Source organism: Mus caroli, unplaced genomic scaffold (assembly GCF_978045245.1).
Source record: "Mus caroli unplaced genomic scaffold, Mus_caroli_1 scaffold_9, whole genome shotgun sequence".
NCBI classification, from domain to species: domain Eukaryota; kingdom Metazoa; phylum Chordata; class Mammalia; order Rodentia; family Muridae; genus Mus; species Mus caroli.
The window spans coordinates 10,304,728-10,321,713 of NW_028227264.1; the positions used below are offsets into that span (position 1 = coordinate 10,304,728).

General features: G+C 41.9%; 1 protein-coding gene across 1 annotated transcript in view; it reads right to left on the bottom strand.

Moving 5' to 3' along the window:
* Zc2hc1b (zinc finger C2HC-type containing 1B) overlaps positions 1–16,811 on the bottom strand; it is a 41,152-nt gene extending 24,341 nt beyond the window's left edge. The window contains 4 exon segments of the mRNA XM_085842652.1: positions 6,626–6,736; positions 7,762–7,881; positions 10,282–10,343; positions 16,395–16,811. Coding sequence (XP_085698778.1) covers positions 6,626–6,736; positions 7,762–7,881; positions 10,282–10,343; positions 16,395–16,422 — 321 coding nt within the window. The 5' untranslated portion in view covers positions 16,423–16,811.
* Positions 16,812–16,986: the final 175 nt, after the last annotated feature.

The following is a 16,986-nucleotide window of genomic DNA, read 5'->3' on the forward strand; positions in this document are numbered from 1 at the left end:
GTGGGTAGAGTTGACATCACAACAAACTACCGAGTCTCTTAAGCCATGGAAATGATGTCTTTCTACTAATTTTGATCCTCTCTAATTCCTCGAAGGAGTACACCAGTTTTTCATTTTACACTTCTGCACCATATTTTGCCAACTCTATCCCCAGTGTTTAACGTTTTCATGTTACCATAGATGTTATTTTTTTTTAATTTTATATTTAATTGCTTCTGCTCAGTCCACAGAAGTGCAGAGCGTACTGAATTTGTTGCGATTCCAGCAGCATCCAGAGCTGTCTGTGTTTCCTCCCCAGTGATTGCACTTTGTGATTCAGAGAGCTCTAATGCCTCAGTGCAGTCTTCAGGTCAGATATCATATATGTGTGTATGGTATATCATTATATATCTTATGGCACTGGGCACTGCTCCCGTCCTGTTTAACAGAAGGGGACAGAATGGATAGTCTTGCTTACCCCCCACCCCCAGCTTAGTAGGAAAGTGTTCGGTTCGTCTCGATTGAATAGAAATAGAAAATTTCCAAAGATTGCCTTTATGGGGATAATTATCTATTTTCCCATTGCTGAGAGAGTGCCTGCTGTTTTTAGCATGTACAGTGTTGAACTTTGTCAGTCATTTTTACTCTTTTGCGATAATCAAATACTTTTAAAATATCTTATTATTATAATAAATTGCACTTCTAATTTTTTCCTTGTATTTAATTTGGGTTTAGCTTGCTCTTATTTTTACTTTAAAGGAAAAACTTTATCACCAGATAAGCAGAGCCCCTGTAAGTTGGATGTTTCCCTTATCATCTCCTTAAAATACTTTCCAATCCAACGTGCAATTTGTTCTTAGATTCACAAGCTATTTAGAAATCACTTGCTATTTCCAAATACCTGAACATTTTCCAGATATATTTTTTCATTAATTTCTAATTTGATTTTATTGTGGCCAGAAGGAAAATATATTTGGTATGATTTCAATCCTTTTAAGTACTGAAGCCGACAGTACTTCCCTGAATATAGTGTTCCTGTGTACTTGAAAGCAGTGTCTAATCTGCTCCTCCCATGTGTCCTCACTGGCAGTTATCAATGTCAGGGAGGTCAGATTGGCCGGTACTGCCGCTCGAGTTTTCTGCAGCTCTACTGATTTTCCTGTGGGTCAGTCTATTAGTTATTACGGTAGGGACAACAGCGTGTCTGAATTTAATAGAAGTGTTAATTTACCTCCTTCCAATTTAGCCGGATTTTGTTTCACATTCTTGGGAGCACCAAGAACATGCACATAGGGCTTCTTAATGAGTGTGTCTTTGAGTCACTGTCCCTGTTAACGCTGGCCCTCAAGTTTGCTTTGCCTGATCTTAAGCAGATATGCCAGTTCTACGATAATGGCTTACATCTTTCCCCACGCACGTAGTTTTTGTCCTTAAAGTATGTTTCTCTTGAAAAGCACACCATTGGCCCTTGCTTTATTATCCAGGTGCACAGTGTCTGTCTTCCATCTGGTGACAGTGTCTGTCTTTCATCTGCAGTAATAGGCCATTTATATGCAATTGCTCAATCCAGGTCTTGTTATATATCTCTCTTCCATTTTTTCTATTTCTTTTATTGGATATTTTCTTTATTTACTTTTCAAATGCTGTCCCCTTTCCTAGTCTCTCCCACCCCCAGAAACTCCCTATCCCATCCCCTCACCCTGCTTCTAAAAGGATGTTCCCCCACCCACCTACCCACTCCTGCCTCCCTGCCTTGGCATTCCCCAACACTGGGGCATGGAGCCTTCACAAGACCAAGGGCCTCTCCTTCCATTGATGCCCGACAAGGTCTTCCTCTGCTACATATATAGATGAAGCCATGGGTTCCTCCATGTGTCACTCTTTGGTTGGTGGTTTAGTCCCTGGAAGAGTCTAGAGACTAGAGTCCCCTGAGGAGTCTAGTTGGTTTATATTATTGTTCTTGCTATGAGGTTGCAAACCCCTGCAGCTCCTTCAGTCCTTTCTCTAACCCCTCCATTGGGGACCCCGTACTCAGTCCAATGGTTGTCTGCAAGCATCTGCCTCTGTATTTGTCAGGCTCAGTAGAGCCACTCAGGAGATAGCTATATCAGGCTCCTGTCAGCATGTACTTGGCATCCACAATAGTGTCTGGGTTTGGTGACTGTATATCGGATGGATCCCCCGGTGGGGCAGTCTCTGGATGGCCTTTCCTTCAGTCTCTGTTCTACACTTTGTCTCCATACTTCTTCCCATGAGTATTTTGTTTCCCCTTCTAAGAAGGACCGAAGAATCCACACTTTGGTCTTTCTTTTTCTTGAGCTTCATGTGGTCTGTGAATTGTATCTTGGGTATTGTGAGCTTTTGGGCTAATATCCACTTATCAGTGAGTACTTACCGTGTTTGTTCTTTTGTGACTGGGTTACCTCACTCAGGATGATATTTGCTAGTTTCATCCATTTGCCTAAGAATTTTACGAAGTCGTTTTTAATAGCTGAGTAGTAATCCATTGTGTAAATGTAAAATTTCTATATCTGTTGAAGGACATCTGGGTTCTATCCAGCTTCTGTCTATTATAAATAAGGCTGCTATGAACATAGTGAAGCATGTGTCCTTGTTATATGTTGGAGCATCTTTTGGGTATGTGCTCAGGAGAGGTATTGCTGGGTCCTCAGGTAATAATACTATGTACAATTTTCGGAGGAACCCCCAGACTGATTTCCAGAGTGGTTGTACCAGCTTGCAATCCCACCAACAATGGAGGAGTGTTCCTCTTTCTCCACATCCTTGCCAGCATCTGTGGTCACCTGAGATTTTGATCTTAGCCGTGCTGATATCTGACATAGTCTTACTAGGTGTGGTGGTTGGATTATGTTTAGGCCATGCAAAGTTGCACTATTAGGAGGTGTGGCCTTGTTGGAATAAGTGTGGCATTTTTGGAGGAAGTGCATCACAATGGGGGCGGGCTTTGAGGTCTTATGCTTAAGCTCTGCCCAGTGTGGAAGAGAGTCTCTTCCTAGCTGCCTGCAGAAGACAGAGTCCCCTTTTGACTACCTTCATGTCAAGATGTAGAACTCTCAGCTCCTTCTCCAGCACCACATCTATCTGTATGCTTCCATGCTTTCCACCATAATGATAATGGACTGAACCTCTGAACTGCAAGCCAGCCACAATTAAATGGTTTATGTGTAAGAGTTGGCTTGGTCATGGTATCTCTTCACAGCAATGGAAACCCTAAGACACTAGGTTTGCCTCAATATTTAGAGATCCTGTAGTAACCTCCAGTGTATTTTCACATGATATTATATCTATTCTTGTGTAAAAACCTGAAAAACATATCTGTTCTCCTCATTCAACTTTGTGCCATTATTTCCTACATCTCGCTTCACATGTCGAAATCTTACCAAGAGCACCATTACTTTTGCTTGAAACAGTGGCATAACAACACACTGCACTCAACAGAGACAAGGTAAGGACACCCACGCTTGCTTCCTATATTTAACAAGTATTGAAAGCACTAGACAGAATTTACCCATACAAGGGAAATAAAAGACATACAAGCATATGTACAGAATGCTAATGATTCCACAGAAGACACGCTAGAGCTAATTATTTATTATATCCATCAAAGTTACAGTATACATACTTGATATTCCAAAACTATGCTGCATTTTTATATGCACACAATAAAAAAATGAAGCTAAAAACATCCATTTTCTATACTGTCAGAAAGGATAAAAAACATGAATAAATTTAAATGAGAAAGCAAAAGATTTACACATTGAAAAATGGTAAAAGAAATGGAAGAAAACATGGATAAATATAAAGCCATTTGTGTGTGTGTGTGTGTGTGTGTGGGGTCCATGTACTGGAAGACAATATTGTTAAAATGATAACACTAACCAAAGTCATCTATGGATTAGTAAATTCCCTGTTAAAATTCCAAAGTAGTGTCCAAAAGTTATTTGTTTATTTTTTTATGTGTGTATGTGCGTGCATGTGTGTGTGTGTGTGTGTGTGTTGGTTTGAATAAGAATGGCCACTATAGACTCAGATATTTGAATGCATGGTTTCCTGTTGGTGGAACTGTTTGGGAAGGATTAAGATGTATGGCCTTGTTAGAGGAGGTGTGTCACTTGGGGGTGGGTTGTGATGTTTCAAAAGCTCTTGCTGTTCTAAATTAGCTTTTTTTGCCTCATGGTTGTGTGTTAAGATGTAAGCTCTCAGCTATTACTTCAGTGCCATGCCTGCTTAATTACTACTGCCCTTCTCCATCCCTGTCTTGATGGTCATCGACTCTAACTCTGATACTGTAAGCACCAATAAACTCGTTCTTCCTTAAATTGCTTTGGTCTTATTGCAGCAATGGAAAAGTAGCAAAGACAGCCTGCTTGTCTGTATGTGCACCATGTGAGTGCAGGAGGAGCCTGCGGGAGTAGGGAAAGGTACCTGGAACTGGAGTTAGAGAGGGTTATGAGCCACCATGTAGGTGCTGGATACTGACCCTGGGTCCTCTGCAAGAACAATTAGTACTCTTATCTAATGAGCCATCTCTCCAGTCCCCAAAGTGACATTTTTGTAGAAGTAGAAGAAACAAACAAACAGGCCAAAAAAAAAAAAAAAAAGTCCTAAAACTCATATGGAATGTCAGAGGACCTCTGAACAGTCCAAACAGCCCTTTCTATCTGGAGCCTTCACAATTTTTTATTTTAAAACTTCCTTTAATGCTATGGTAGTCAAAACAGAGTTGAGCTGGTGCAAGGACAGATATAGATGAGTAGGGTAGAGTAGAGAGATTAAACTTTCAAATATGTAGTTATTGGATTTATTTATTCATGTGTGTGTTTGTGTGTGTGTGTGTATGTGAGAGAGAGGGGGTGGGGTGGGGAGGAATAGCCCTTTAAAGTCTTTATTTATTCATAACTGTAATTTTTGAATTGTAATGCACATATCTGCTATGCAGATATCTGCTATGCTACCCCCCTCCAAAGGGTATGACTTGCAGGTTAAAAACTGCTGATGTACATATGTCAAGTGTGGTCCCCACCTTTAGTTCTCAATACCCTCGTGGATGGTCTTTTCAACAAATGGAGCTCAGGAAACTGGCAATCAGCATGCAGAAGAATAAGACTGAAGATTTCCCTTGCATTCCACACACGTTAACTCAAAATAGACCAGCCACCTACAAATAAATCCTAGAGCTTTAGATTAAGTAACACAGAGAGATGGGCAGTCAGTGTGGCACACACCAGGCACCTCAGCAGGTGGGGGGTGAAGGGAGGCATCCCAGGAACTTGGGGTCATCCTTGGCCATACAGGAAGGTTGAGGTCTGTCTGAGCTACACGAGGCCCTTTTATACCAAACTCAGAGTTCCTCAGGGGTCAGTGTTGGCATTGCATTTGGCAGTGATATTTTGGGCTGTAACATGAAAAAATACAGACAACAAAAGAAAAAGTAGTTCAAAATTTAAAATATTGTGTTTTCACTAAAGGGCATTGTCAATACAGTCCAAAGGCAATACACAACAGGTAAAAAATATTTGCCAATTTCACATTTGACAAGAGATTAAAATGAATCTAACTAAGCCTCTAACCTAACCTCCAATTTATAGAAACATGTGACAATTAAATATTAATCTGGCTAAATAAGCAGACAAACACAGAACAAACAGCATCCTAAAAGTTAGATGGTTGGGCAAACATGTAGCAGAGACCTGGAAAACATCTGAAAAGACAGAAGAAAGCAACGTTTGAATCCTGACTAGATTCTGGATTCTGGCTGGGTTGGGATGTGGGCAGAGCCTTAAAAAACATGCTTCAAGTAACTTGGAAAACATGAGTGTGTGTTTCACTTAAGAGTTGAATCACTGATACAGTCAAGGATAAAGTATTGCTATCTAAAACTTCACTTCAGGGTCATCAAGATGGTTCAGTGCCTGCCACCAAGCCTGGCAACCTGGTTTGCTGGTTTGATCTCTAAGACCCACAAGAGTAGAGAGAAAAGAAATGACTTCTAAAAGTTGTCCTCTGATCTTCACGTGTATGTGTGTGTGTATGTGTGTGCATGTGTGTGTGCTAATATAACCCAATATAACACACACACACACATACACACAGAAACAGAGAGTCAGAGGCAGAGATAGAGATACAAAGAAAAACAGAGGGACAGAGACAGCACAGACAGACAGACAGACAGACAGACAGACAGAGATAGAGAGGCAGTACTCCTCCGAACAATCCTCAGACTTCATGTAAATACTTATTGTTCCATTCTTTCCTCTTTCTTATAGCTTTGAGACTTTCCATACACTAAGCTGTGAAAACCACTTTAACTAGACAACTGCGAATGCTTTGCTTTGTGAGACTAGCACTTGGAACAAGGATCTGTAGGTTGCTGTACCAGTGTAGAACTGTGTACAACTTCGTTCCTCAGCCACAGTGGGAATGATGTGCCTTTTAGGTGTGTCCTGACCCTACCCGGTGTGATGATGTTGCATGGGGGTGCAGACAGGAGGAGATGTAAGAAAGAGGTAAAGTGTGCTGAACAGATTTACTTGCATAATGGAGAGACTTTGTCTCAAGTTCCTCGTTACTGCCATTCACTGTCACTGTCGCTAAAAGTCAAAAAGCAACCCAAATGTCCACACACCTGGGTTGGAGGTGGGAGGGGCCGGACTAGAGTGAATTGTTTTGCTGATCGGATCCTGTTGATGAAATCCTCGTGCTGCTGTCTCCAGTTAGATTTCCTCACGGCCTGAACCTGTAAAACACAAAACCAAAGCAGCATCTCCTACCCTTGACTACATATTGTGGGTTTGTTGTTGTTGTTTTTGAATAACTAGGTTTTGAATTTATAGCAAGTGGGAATGTGTAATTTGGTGGTTTTTTTTTTTTTTTTTGGTTGTTTTTTGTCCTTTCTTTTGTTTTATTAGGTATTTTCTCCATTTACATTTCCAATGCTATCCCAAAAATCCCCCCCCCAAAGAAAAAAATTCCCCCAAAGAGACTTTTTTTTTTAAGTTTGGAAATTGCAGTGACAACATGTTAAGTCATGTAACATATTGTCAAGTTACAACAATGACAAAAACCACCAAAAAAAAAAAAAAAAAAAGAAAGAAAATCAGAGTAGTAATGAGAGCATAGAACTTCAGTGAAAGACCGATGCAAGACTGAAGGTGGCCTTCTTAAAATTTTGTTTGAAAATTACATTTTTATTGATTTATTTTTGTGTGTGGCTATGTCTATACCTCAGCACATGTGGAATATCAGAAGACAACCTATAGGGGTCAGTTCTTTCCTTCCACTTTGTGGTTCCCTGGGGACTCACCTTGTGGTTCCCTGGGGACTCAGGGTAGCAGGTATCTTGCTCGTCCCAGCGGTAACTTTCTTACTAGTTTGGGTGCACACTTGCAATCTCACTATTGAGGAAGTTGAGGCAGGAGGATCATGAACTTCAAGCTAGTTGGGCTCCGTAGTCAGCTCACGGCCAGCCTTAGCTATCTAGTGAAACCTTATCTCAGCGAAGGGAAAAATAACTTACTTCCCAGGCCCCTTTCTAGACTGAAAGGCATTCTAATGAAAATGTAAACAGGATTCTTTTTACTACATCTGGAAAGTATCTTCGATTTATTTGGAAGTCTAAGTAAGATTATACAGAAAACACTAAAGGTGGATTATATTGAAATGCCGTTAGACTGCCTTATCAAGCAAAAATGAAAACAGCGAGCCAAGAAACCAGCTTAAATGTACTTCCTATAACGAGAAGTAAAGAAATTGTTGGCATACCTTGGGCTGAGGAGATTTACCCACAGTGGGAATGTCAGTTCCTTGTAATCTTTGCTTTAAGGAGTTGAAGGGTTTGCGTTTTTTGTTGAATACTTTTTTACATATCGGTCCATGTCTTTCCTGGACGAGAAAGGGTAGGGATTTGATTTGAAGATGCATGATCAGCAAGCTTTAGTGGCTACATACTTGGCCCCCAGGACACTGACTGGCCAATGTGAAGCATCTGGTCTAGTCTCTGACTCTAGACCACAGTGGAGCAAATTCATGCAGCAAATCTCTCAGCTCACCCCAGCCATGTCAGACAGCTCAATACTTGTCTTTAGGGAAAGAGAAATGGTACTCCACGGGTTTCTGTATTTGTGGAACCTTCCAGAGGTGAGCTCTAAACTGGACTCAGTGCTGGAGATCTCTCTCTTGGAGCTAGCAAAGCGCAGGGAGCAGCCCTGTGAGGACAAGACAGCCTGGGATACAGAAAGAGACCATGTCTCAAAAACAGAACAGCAAAACTGTTCTCACTGGGAGGATTTGTGGTCACCAGTGGTGTACCCTGTCAAAGGACTGAGGCACTAGGCCCCTTCTTCTAATTTTCATCTGCTGACTGCCTATAAATGGAAACGTTTTGGACCAAAGCAATAGGGCTAACTGCTCATGAAATGGAACCTCTGAAACTGAGTCAAAAGGAATCTTTTCTGCTTCTAATGTGACTACTTCAGGCATTCTTTTATAGGCAGAGAGTTAACACACTAGCTAAAGAGTTTTACTTAAAATCTGATTTTATACCCCAAATTCCAATATGTAGGCTATATGTTTTTTATTCCAGTCAGTAATCTTTTAAACACTCAATATTTCTAACAGAAAAAAAAGAAAAAGGAAAAATACACAGAGGTCTGCTTGGTATTCCCTTTATAAAGTTATGGTATGGTTCTTTGAATAAGAAATGTCTCTCATAGATAGACTGATGGATTTGAATACTTGGTCCTCATTTGGGGGGCATTGTGTGAGGATGCCAAGGGAACTTTGGGAGGTGGGGCCTCGCAGAAAGTCTATTAGCAAGACTGGCCTGTTTCCTGTTCATTTAGTCCGCTTCCTCTGTGTTGATAAAATGTGATTACCAGCTTCCCGATGCTATTGCTGTACCTTCCCTACCATACCCTGTCTTCTTGGCCTCGATGGGCTCTTATCTGTCTGGAACCATAAGCCAAAGAAAACCTTTTTCTTCCTTAAGATTGCTTTAGGTCAGAGTGTTTCGATTCAGCACGCCGGCAGAAAGTGAACTAACACAATGCCTACTGTGCGTGCCTTCAGGACATCATAGACACCTTTGCCCTCTTCCACAGTAGCTACCATTTGCAAAGTTGCTTTGTTCCAGTACCTCAAGTGCAGCGTCTAGCAAAATCTGTGTTCCTGTAAATCATCCATGTCAAACTCCAAGAGAGGTCATCAGATCTCCCGACCAAGTGCTCTTACAGCCGACAGACAGGCTGAAGACTGAGGCTCATGAGTATGCAAAGTATATGATATTTGCTGGTCCCTATCCAAAGGCTCCTCCTGGGTCTCAAGATCTCTTAGGGTTGCAGCTCCTAGCTAGCAAAGGTAACAGTGGAAGTTCCTGATAGACAGTTCCAGGACTGCAACAGACCTGGATGAGGGTACCTTCAGCAGCTCCCACACTTAGATTATCCAGAGGAGCAGGTTATTTCTAAATTAACCAGAAAAGCAATACCCACAACCTCATTTTGGAGGTCCCTTATCTTTTAAACCCTGAACCCCGCAACTTCAAGATACCGTTCCCATGACCCAAAACAGACAAATGATCACATTATCATCTTAAGAGTTTCTTTTTAAAAGTTCATCTTTCTTGGTCACCTCTTTACAAGGTTAGGGGGTAGCATCTGTTTGGCCCCCCTCCCATCTGTCCTGTTTGAAATAATGCTAATTTTTATTTGACTTTAAAGCCTGGGGATTTGACATGCAGTTAGTTTGTATCTGGAAAATTAGATCCTGGAGCAGGCTTATACCCATGCATTATTTGCACAAATGGTAGAAAACCTCCTTGAAATCAGAGTTCCGTGTACGTGGCAAGGCAGAAAACAGCAAGGTTACCGGATTTGTCAGAATTCGTGACAAATTTGCAGCCATGAGCCAAGTTTCCAGATGCCTGAAATTCAATGCTCATTCCTCTCGACCAGCTAATTTCCCTGGTGTTTTGGCCTTGAAATTTGAATTTTTGATGCTTAAAGAAAAGGCGGAAGAGCCAAAATCTCTCAAGGGATAATTGTCTGTGCCAAGCCCAGTCCATCTGGAGTGCTTTCAGGGGGACTGTGGTTAATAGGGTCACTTTTGAACGTGGCATTATCAGCCTGCCTCAGTGTCCTCCCAGCCTGGCAAGCCATAGGCTCCAGACCTCCCCTCCCGCCCCCCTCCACATCTGTCTTTAATCTTGGCACCGTTGCCTCCTCACTGACTTGACAGTTCATTTAACTCCAACGAAACACATCTACAAAACGTCTTTATGTTTACCAGAACATCTGTTGCAAAGCATCTCCCACAGACTTCACAGGGAAATAACTTCTGATTGCCATCTGCAGGGGATTCAAGAGCACATTATGTTAAGTTTCACGGAACTGCTTGGCTGAGGAGAGATGAGGGACTGCAGGTGACCTCAGTAGCCTGACAGCCTCACAGTTGTCTGTCCCCACCACCTGCTTCCTCCTCCCCCTCCTCCTCCTCCTCCTCTTCTTTCTCCTCCTCCCTAATCCTACAAATTCTCTTTTCCTAATATAAACATCTCACCTAACCAAACAAGTAAATGGCACAAACTCGGGGCAAGCAGAGTATAATTATTTGCTTTAGTAGGTAAATGAGGTGCTGAGAGCATTAGCCATAAGGACAAAGTTAATATATTAGCATACAGTCACAAATTATCTGTTGGACATGTCTTTGGGATTCTGCTTAGGCTGAAGATGGGCTGTCAGTGATGTTTCAGGGAAAACTGGTCCATGTCTTCTCTAGACAAAGGAAACTACTATGGGGTTGGAGGGGTGGCTCAGTGGGTATGGTTGCTTGCTGTGCAAGGATGAGCACCTGAGTGTGGCTTCCCAGCACTTAGAGAGCTGCTGGCATGATGGTCCACACATGCATGCAAGTCCAGCGCTGGAGGTGGGGGGGAGTTAGGTAGGCAGATCCGGGGCTCTCACTGATCAGCTAGCTTAGTCAATCAGTGAGGGCCAGCTTCAAGTGAGTGAGCCTGTCTCAAAAGAATAACATGAAGAACAATGAAGAAAGACCCTTGACATCAACATCTGGTTTCTCTACCACATGCACACACACACACACACACACACACACACGTATACCTGCAAATCACACACTTTAAAAATAAGGAAAAATTAAGTACTGCTTGAAGATATAAGTCAAACAAAAAATTGAATTTCTACCACAGGACTAAAAGTCTTGCAAGCAATAACTAAATATACTGAAAAGAACTCATACATGGGTCCAACATAGAAAAATGGCAGCAAATGAGAAGGTATGTTACTAAGTTAGAAGATAAGTTATTTTAAAAGAAGTTAGAGAAAACCAAACATTATGGACAGCTTTAAGATTTCCCATTTTAATACTTCTTTTTGCTTTGTGGGAATTTGTGTATAAAAAGATTTATTTATTCTCTCTCAGTTTTAAGTGTAAGCCTAGGGGTTTTATACTGGAATAAAACGATGGCTTTTACTCTATAGACAAAGGGAGTCACCAGAGGCATGCATGTCTTCAAGGGACCCTGCACAGAGCTACGGAAGACCACATGATATACTTGACAATGGACAGGGGTCTGTTAATGGGATGGAGACTTAAACAAGGAAGGGTAAAATGTATTGCAGACTCTCCAATGTGACTAGAGTTTTGGGGGGTTAGGATGGGGAAGAGAGAGAAACATGAATGTTTGGGGACAATGTAAAGTTTACACGCAAGAGGCCTGAGGAGACTGTGGGGCTGTGGCTAGAACTAGGGAGTTGGAAAAAAATCCATCTTAGGAAGAAAAATGACCCCACTCTTGGAAATCCTGAGTTCAACAGAGTCGTCCAGCCAGCAGGATGGAAAGGAGGGAGGCCAGGGTGAGGGACGCAGATGTAGGTTTTGGGGAATGAGAGGTAAAGCAGGACACCGCCAGGGAAGACGTCGTGGAAAACAGCAGTAGAGAGAGGATCCTTAGGGAAACTTCCACTCAGGCCAAGAAAATGATGGTGATAAGCCAGGAGAAGCAGAGCTCGGAGCCGTGAGAGCCAACAGGGGAACCAAGCAAAAAAAAAAAAAAAAAAAAAAAAAAAAAAGGGAGGTCTGCTTAACAGGAAGCAGATGGCAGGCTGTGCAGGCGATGTTGATTTAAACGATTTCTTCACAGGTCTGTTAATTGGTGTTGTGTTCTCAGCATAGGTCATTCTACCTCAGCCCACAGAAATACTCTCCCTCCTGTCCTCTTGGCTGTCAGCAAAACCGTGTCTTAAAAACATGATTTTCAGCAGTTACACCCCACCACCACTTTCCACAGTCTTGTTAATAAATACTATTCGATTTTTAAAACTGTCATTTTTCACCAACAGTACTGGAGGTAATGGCTTTATTCATGTTAGAGTCATATTGATTTGGTTCTCTCTTTCTTGATGTCTTCTTGAGGTAATTTCATGGGCTCTTCACAGTCACCTTGTAAGACAGGGCTGGTTTCATTTCAACGGAGAAAATGGAGGCTGAAAGCTAAGTGACTTTTCTCAGTCCACAGATTTCAAGTGGTAACCCTGAGATTCGAACCAAGTCTCTGTCTCTATAAGGATTAAGAAAGTTTCAACTGTAGGCTTATGGTGTCCCTGCTAATCTGCAAGCTGACCAAAGATACTTGGTTTAAATAAGTGAGTTTAATGAATTCAAGGAATTTAAAAATAACAGATATAATCCAATCAAAAACTTGGCTATGGAGGGAGCACTCCACTCTGAACTCCATATAAGCTAGAAGCTTGTCTATGAACAATGAAGAGAATATCTGCCTTAACAGAGTCACACATAATGGTCGAGGTCTATAGTGTCAGTCACTCGGTACTGACTCAAACCTAAGAGTTAACTGCTATAACCTTAAAAGAACACTTTAAAACAAGGAAAACTCCCGTCACCGGGTAAAAGGTGTACCTTCCTCAGAATACCACAGAGCAACAGAAGGGAGTACCACTGATCCATGCAGCAGCCTGAAAGGCTCTCAATGAAAGAAAGCCATGCTACATGCTACATGACTCCATCTGTAGAGCATCCTAAATGTCAAAATGTCAGAGATGGAAAACACTAACTACATCCTCAAGCCAAGGGAATGGTTGGTGGGTGAGGAAGTTGGCTATGAGATGGCAGGAGAACAACTCCCTTTGTGTGGAGGACAGAGCTGAAACCACACTCTACTGACGACACTAAACTGGTTTGGAGGTTGTCGTATAATAGTTCAACCAGAAACTTGGAGGAAAGGGGGTTAAGGGTGAAAGGATCTCTTGGCTATACTTCTACTTTTTGCAAAACTGTATTTTGACAGAAGGCAACATTTAAAAAAATTGAAAAGCAGTGGTATGTAACCCACACCTGAGACTGCATGGGTTTGAAAGCCTAGTATTAATGGGGACCCCACCCCCATAGTCATTTACTTGAACCTATTGTTGTGAGGACACATGACCTGAAAAGCATACTATGTGACCCTTCACAGATATGGTTGCTGACTGATGAATGAGATTTAATTTAATATACCTATTAAAAATAACCTACAAAGCTGGGTGCAAACCTCATGTTTGTAACGTCCGTGCTTAGGAGGCAGAAGGACTGTCTTGAGTCCAACTTTAACTTGGACTACAGAAACTCAGAAGAGCATATGCAGGTGTGGTGGTACACACCTTTAACCCCAGCACCGAATAGGCAGAGGGAGGAGTTCAAAGCCACCCTGGTTTCCAGAACAGCCAAGGGTACACAGAGAAATCCTGTCTGGAAAAATAACACTAAACAAAAAACCCACAAACCAACCAAAACAACAAATAACACCCCGCCCTCCCAACCCCATCCAAAACCCTGAAACCAGAAAGATTTGTGAATTACATGTTGATGGGTGTTATTTATTTACTTACAAAAAGAAACACACAGTAACTACATTTGAATGGTAAGAATAAAAGCGATATTTGTTAGGTTCTTGCTTTTTTTTTTCTCTTTTCCTTCTTTCTGTCTTTACAAACATGTTATCACTATTTTAAAAATCAGAGTCACTTCAGGCTAGTGCTTTAGTTCTGCAGACATAGAGGTGGAGGTAGGTCTTGGTGAGCTCAGATACAGAAATACAAGCCAAGCACACAGCTTGTAAGCAGGAATCCTCAAATGCCCAGTGAGAGCTTCCAGGAGTCACTCAGCGCCTTGCTTGATGACATCTGCACACAGGTGCACACACCAGGGCCTGTTTAGGTCATTTCTAAGACATCTCAACTAGGAGTTGCAAAGGCTGCCTTCACAGAGGTAGGTTTATGTATGCCTCTAGTTGTTCTAAGAAGGGAAAGCTGTGTTTAGTGGTATCGTATAAATAAATGTTTTAAAGGAAAAGGGCTACAGTTTAGTGTAATGGGCTGGGTAGTTTAGAAATGAGTAGGAGGAAAGACAAATTTAGAATCGATCCAGAGGCCACTTGCTTTTTTGTTCTGTTATTTGCACAACAGGCATGTGTCTGCATATTACAGATTTCATCACAAGTTTCACAATTAACTTCCAAAGCACTGGAATCTTCATCTTCTGCCCTCTAACTAGGTCAAACAGGCATATTAAGGCAAATCCTTGTCAATACAGAAAACCACAAACAACACTGAATATGTGGACAGGGGATGGGGATAAGAGCAATTCTTAGTTGATGGGAGGCCATGACATCACAATGCAGGTTGTGGATATTACCATAGCTATACAGTAGTATAGATATTCCCATAGCTATATTAGCATGTACAAATGGGACCAGCAGTGAAGATGCACACTTATATTACTACCAAGTATCTAATGAGAAAGCTTTGAAACCAATTCAGGAGAATGCTCAAATAAGACTAAAACGCAGTAGGCAGAGCCAGTGACATGGCTCAGTGAGTAAAAGCGCTTCCTCGGGGCTGGAGAGATGGCTCAATGGTTCAGGATATTGGTTACTCTTCCAGAGGACCCAGGTTCAATTCCCAGCACCCACATGACAGCTCACAAGTATCTTGTAACTCCCATTCCAGGGATTCTGACATCCTCACACAGACATACTATGTAGGCAAAACACTAATGTACATACACACTGTATACATACATACATTCATACATAAGTGCTTCCGTTAAAGAGCCACGACTTGAGGTCAATTCCCAGAACCCACATAAAAGCAGGAGAGAATCAACTCTACAAAGCTGTCCATTGACCTCCACATGCATTGTGGCCCGTGTACCTCTGCATCCAATAGTGCTACATAACAATTTCATGATGCCAACCTGGGATCCTTTCTCCCTGTGAACCTCTGTGGCTCTATCACTGTACAGTTCAAGTTTAAGCCATCCTTTGCTGAAGTGTCTTAGCGTGTGAACCCATCTATATAAACGTAAGACTGTTTACCAATTTCCAGCTGCTAGCCCAGGCAGGAGGGTGAAATGGTAAGGCAAACATTTTGCCTTCCAACTTTTCTCTAGTCAGAGGAGCCTGAGAAACTGGTATGTCAGCGCTGCAGAGACCCAACACAGGGGAGGAGGAAGTGCTAGGGAGGTGGGCATACTTTTTAAGACATATATTCTGAAGAACATAAGGTGACAAATGAGCCGACCTTGAGGAAGACCTAGCTGAAGATTTGAGGGGAACAGGGAATACCCAGGTCCTCCTCGCAGGTGTTGCTTAGCACAGTGACAGAATCAGCACAAATCTGTCTCCAACCAATGACTTCTTGAAGGCAAAGTCCCTCTTATCTCCATGAGCGACTGTTCAGCACAGAGCTGTTTGGTTTCCAACACTGTTTCTAGAGGACTGAAAACTGAGTATTTGAGTGTGTGTGGTTTCAGGTCTGGCGTGTGTAGGGAGAACAAAACATTAGGAAATAGATTCAAGTCACTACAAAACTGTTCTCCACAATAGAATTGTGATCTTTAGGCTAAACTAATTGGCTTCCATAGCAATTTGTTTCTAAAGACTGCCCAGCTGCATTCTCTTATTTGCAAAATAGCTAAGTTTGACTAGAACCAGGGCATGGGGACTTCATGTGCCCAGGACTCTTGATGCTTTAGACTCTTCTGTTGAGATGGTCAGCATGATAAATGACCCATCCATTTAGGATTTATATCCCCAGTATTTATATAAAACCACAGCTAACTTCTGCCTCTGTAGGTTGGCTTTACAAGACACTCAAGACTCCTACATTTCCTTAATGACAGACCATGCAGGGTTTTTTAGGTTATTGTTAAGTGTTTACAGAATAGAATTAAGCTATTACTGTTCAAAACTCAAAGAAATACAATACTTTAGATTTAAATGAATAAAACTTAGAACAAGAGGACAGCTATCAGCTTTGGAAAAGACATACTAAACTAACAGGTGGTGACACTTCTAAATGGAGGCATGAAGTGTAGCTCACCTTCCCCAAGCAGCTGTGCCTCAGCCATTCCGTCCCTCACTCTGACCAACAGTCCACACTGGTCAGGGGCAGATAAGCAAAGGCCAGTTAGAAGTCACAGTTTACCAAATAATGAATATTATGATGGAGCCCTTGCCTAGACCTTGAATCAGTCTCTAGATGTGAAGACAAGAACATCTCATCAAAACCTAGAAACTCTTGAGTGTATATTTTAATAAACAGTGGATGCTTCCAAACATTAGACAGTGTTGGAAAGAGCAACTTTCTAGGTTCCAGTGAAGTAAGTATTCTTGATTGCTCCAGTTCTGCTGTTCCTAATCCCAAAGGGGAAAGGCCATCTGCTCTCAGGGAGAGCAGGAAACCCCAACCATGACAACTGCAGAGCTCATCTCCAGTCCTTTTGAAAGGGTCTTTTTGTGTACACGGGAAAATCAGCTTCTTACCCGTGGAATCTTGTCAGAAACACTCTTCTCACCACTGAGAATAAACTCAGCATTTCAAAACTGAGCTTAACCAGATCACTTCTCTACAGACGGCAAATTAAACCATGTAATTCCCAGGAAGGCGTGGAGAGGTTTCAAAGACTTAGCTG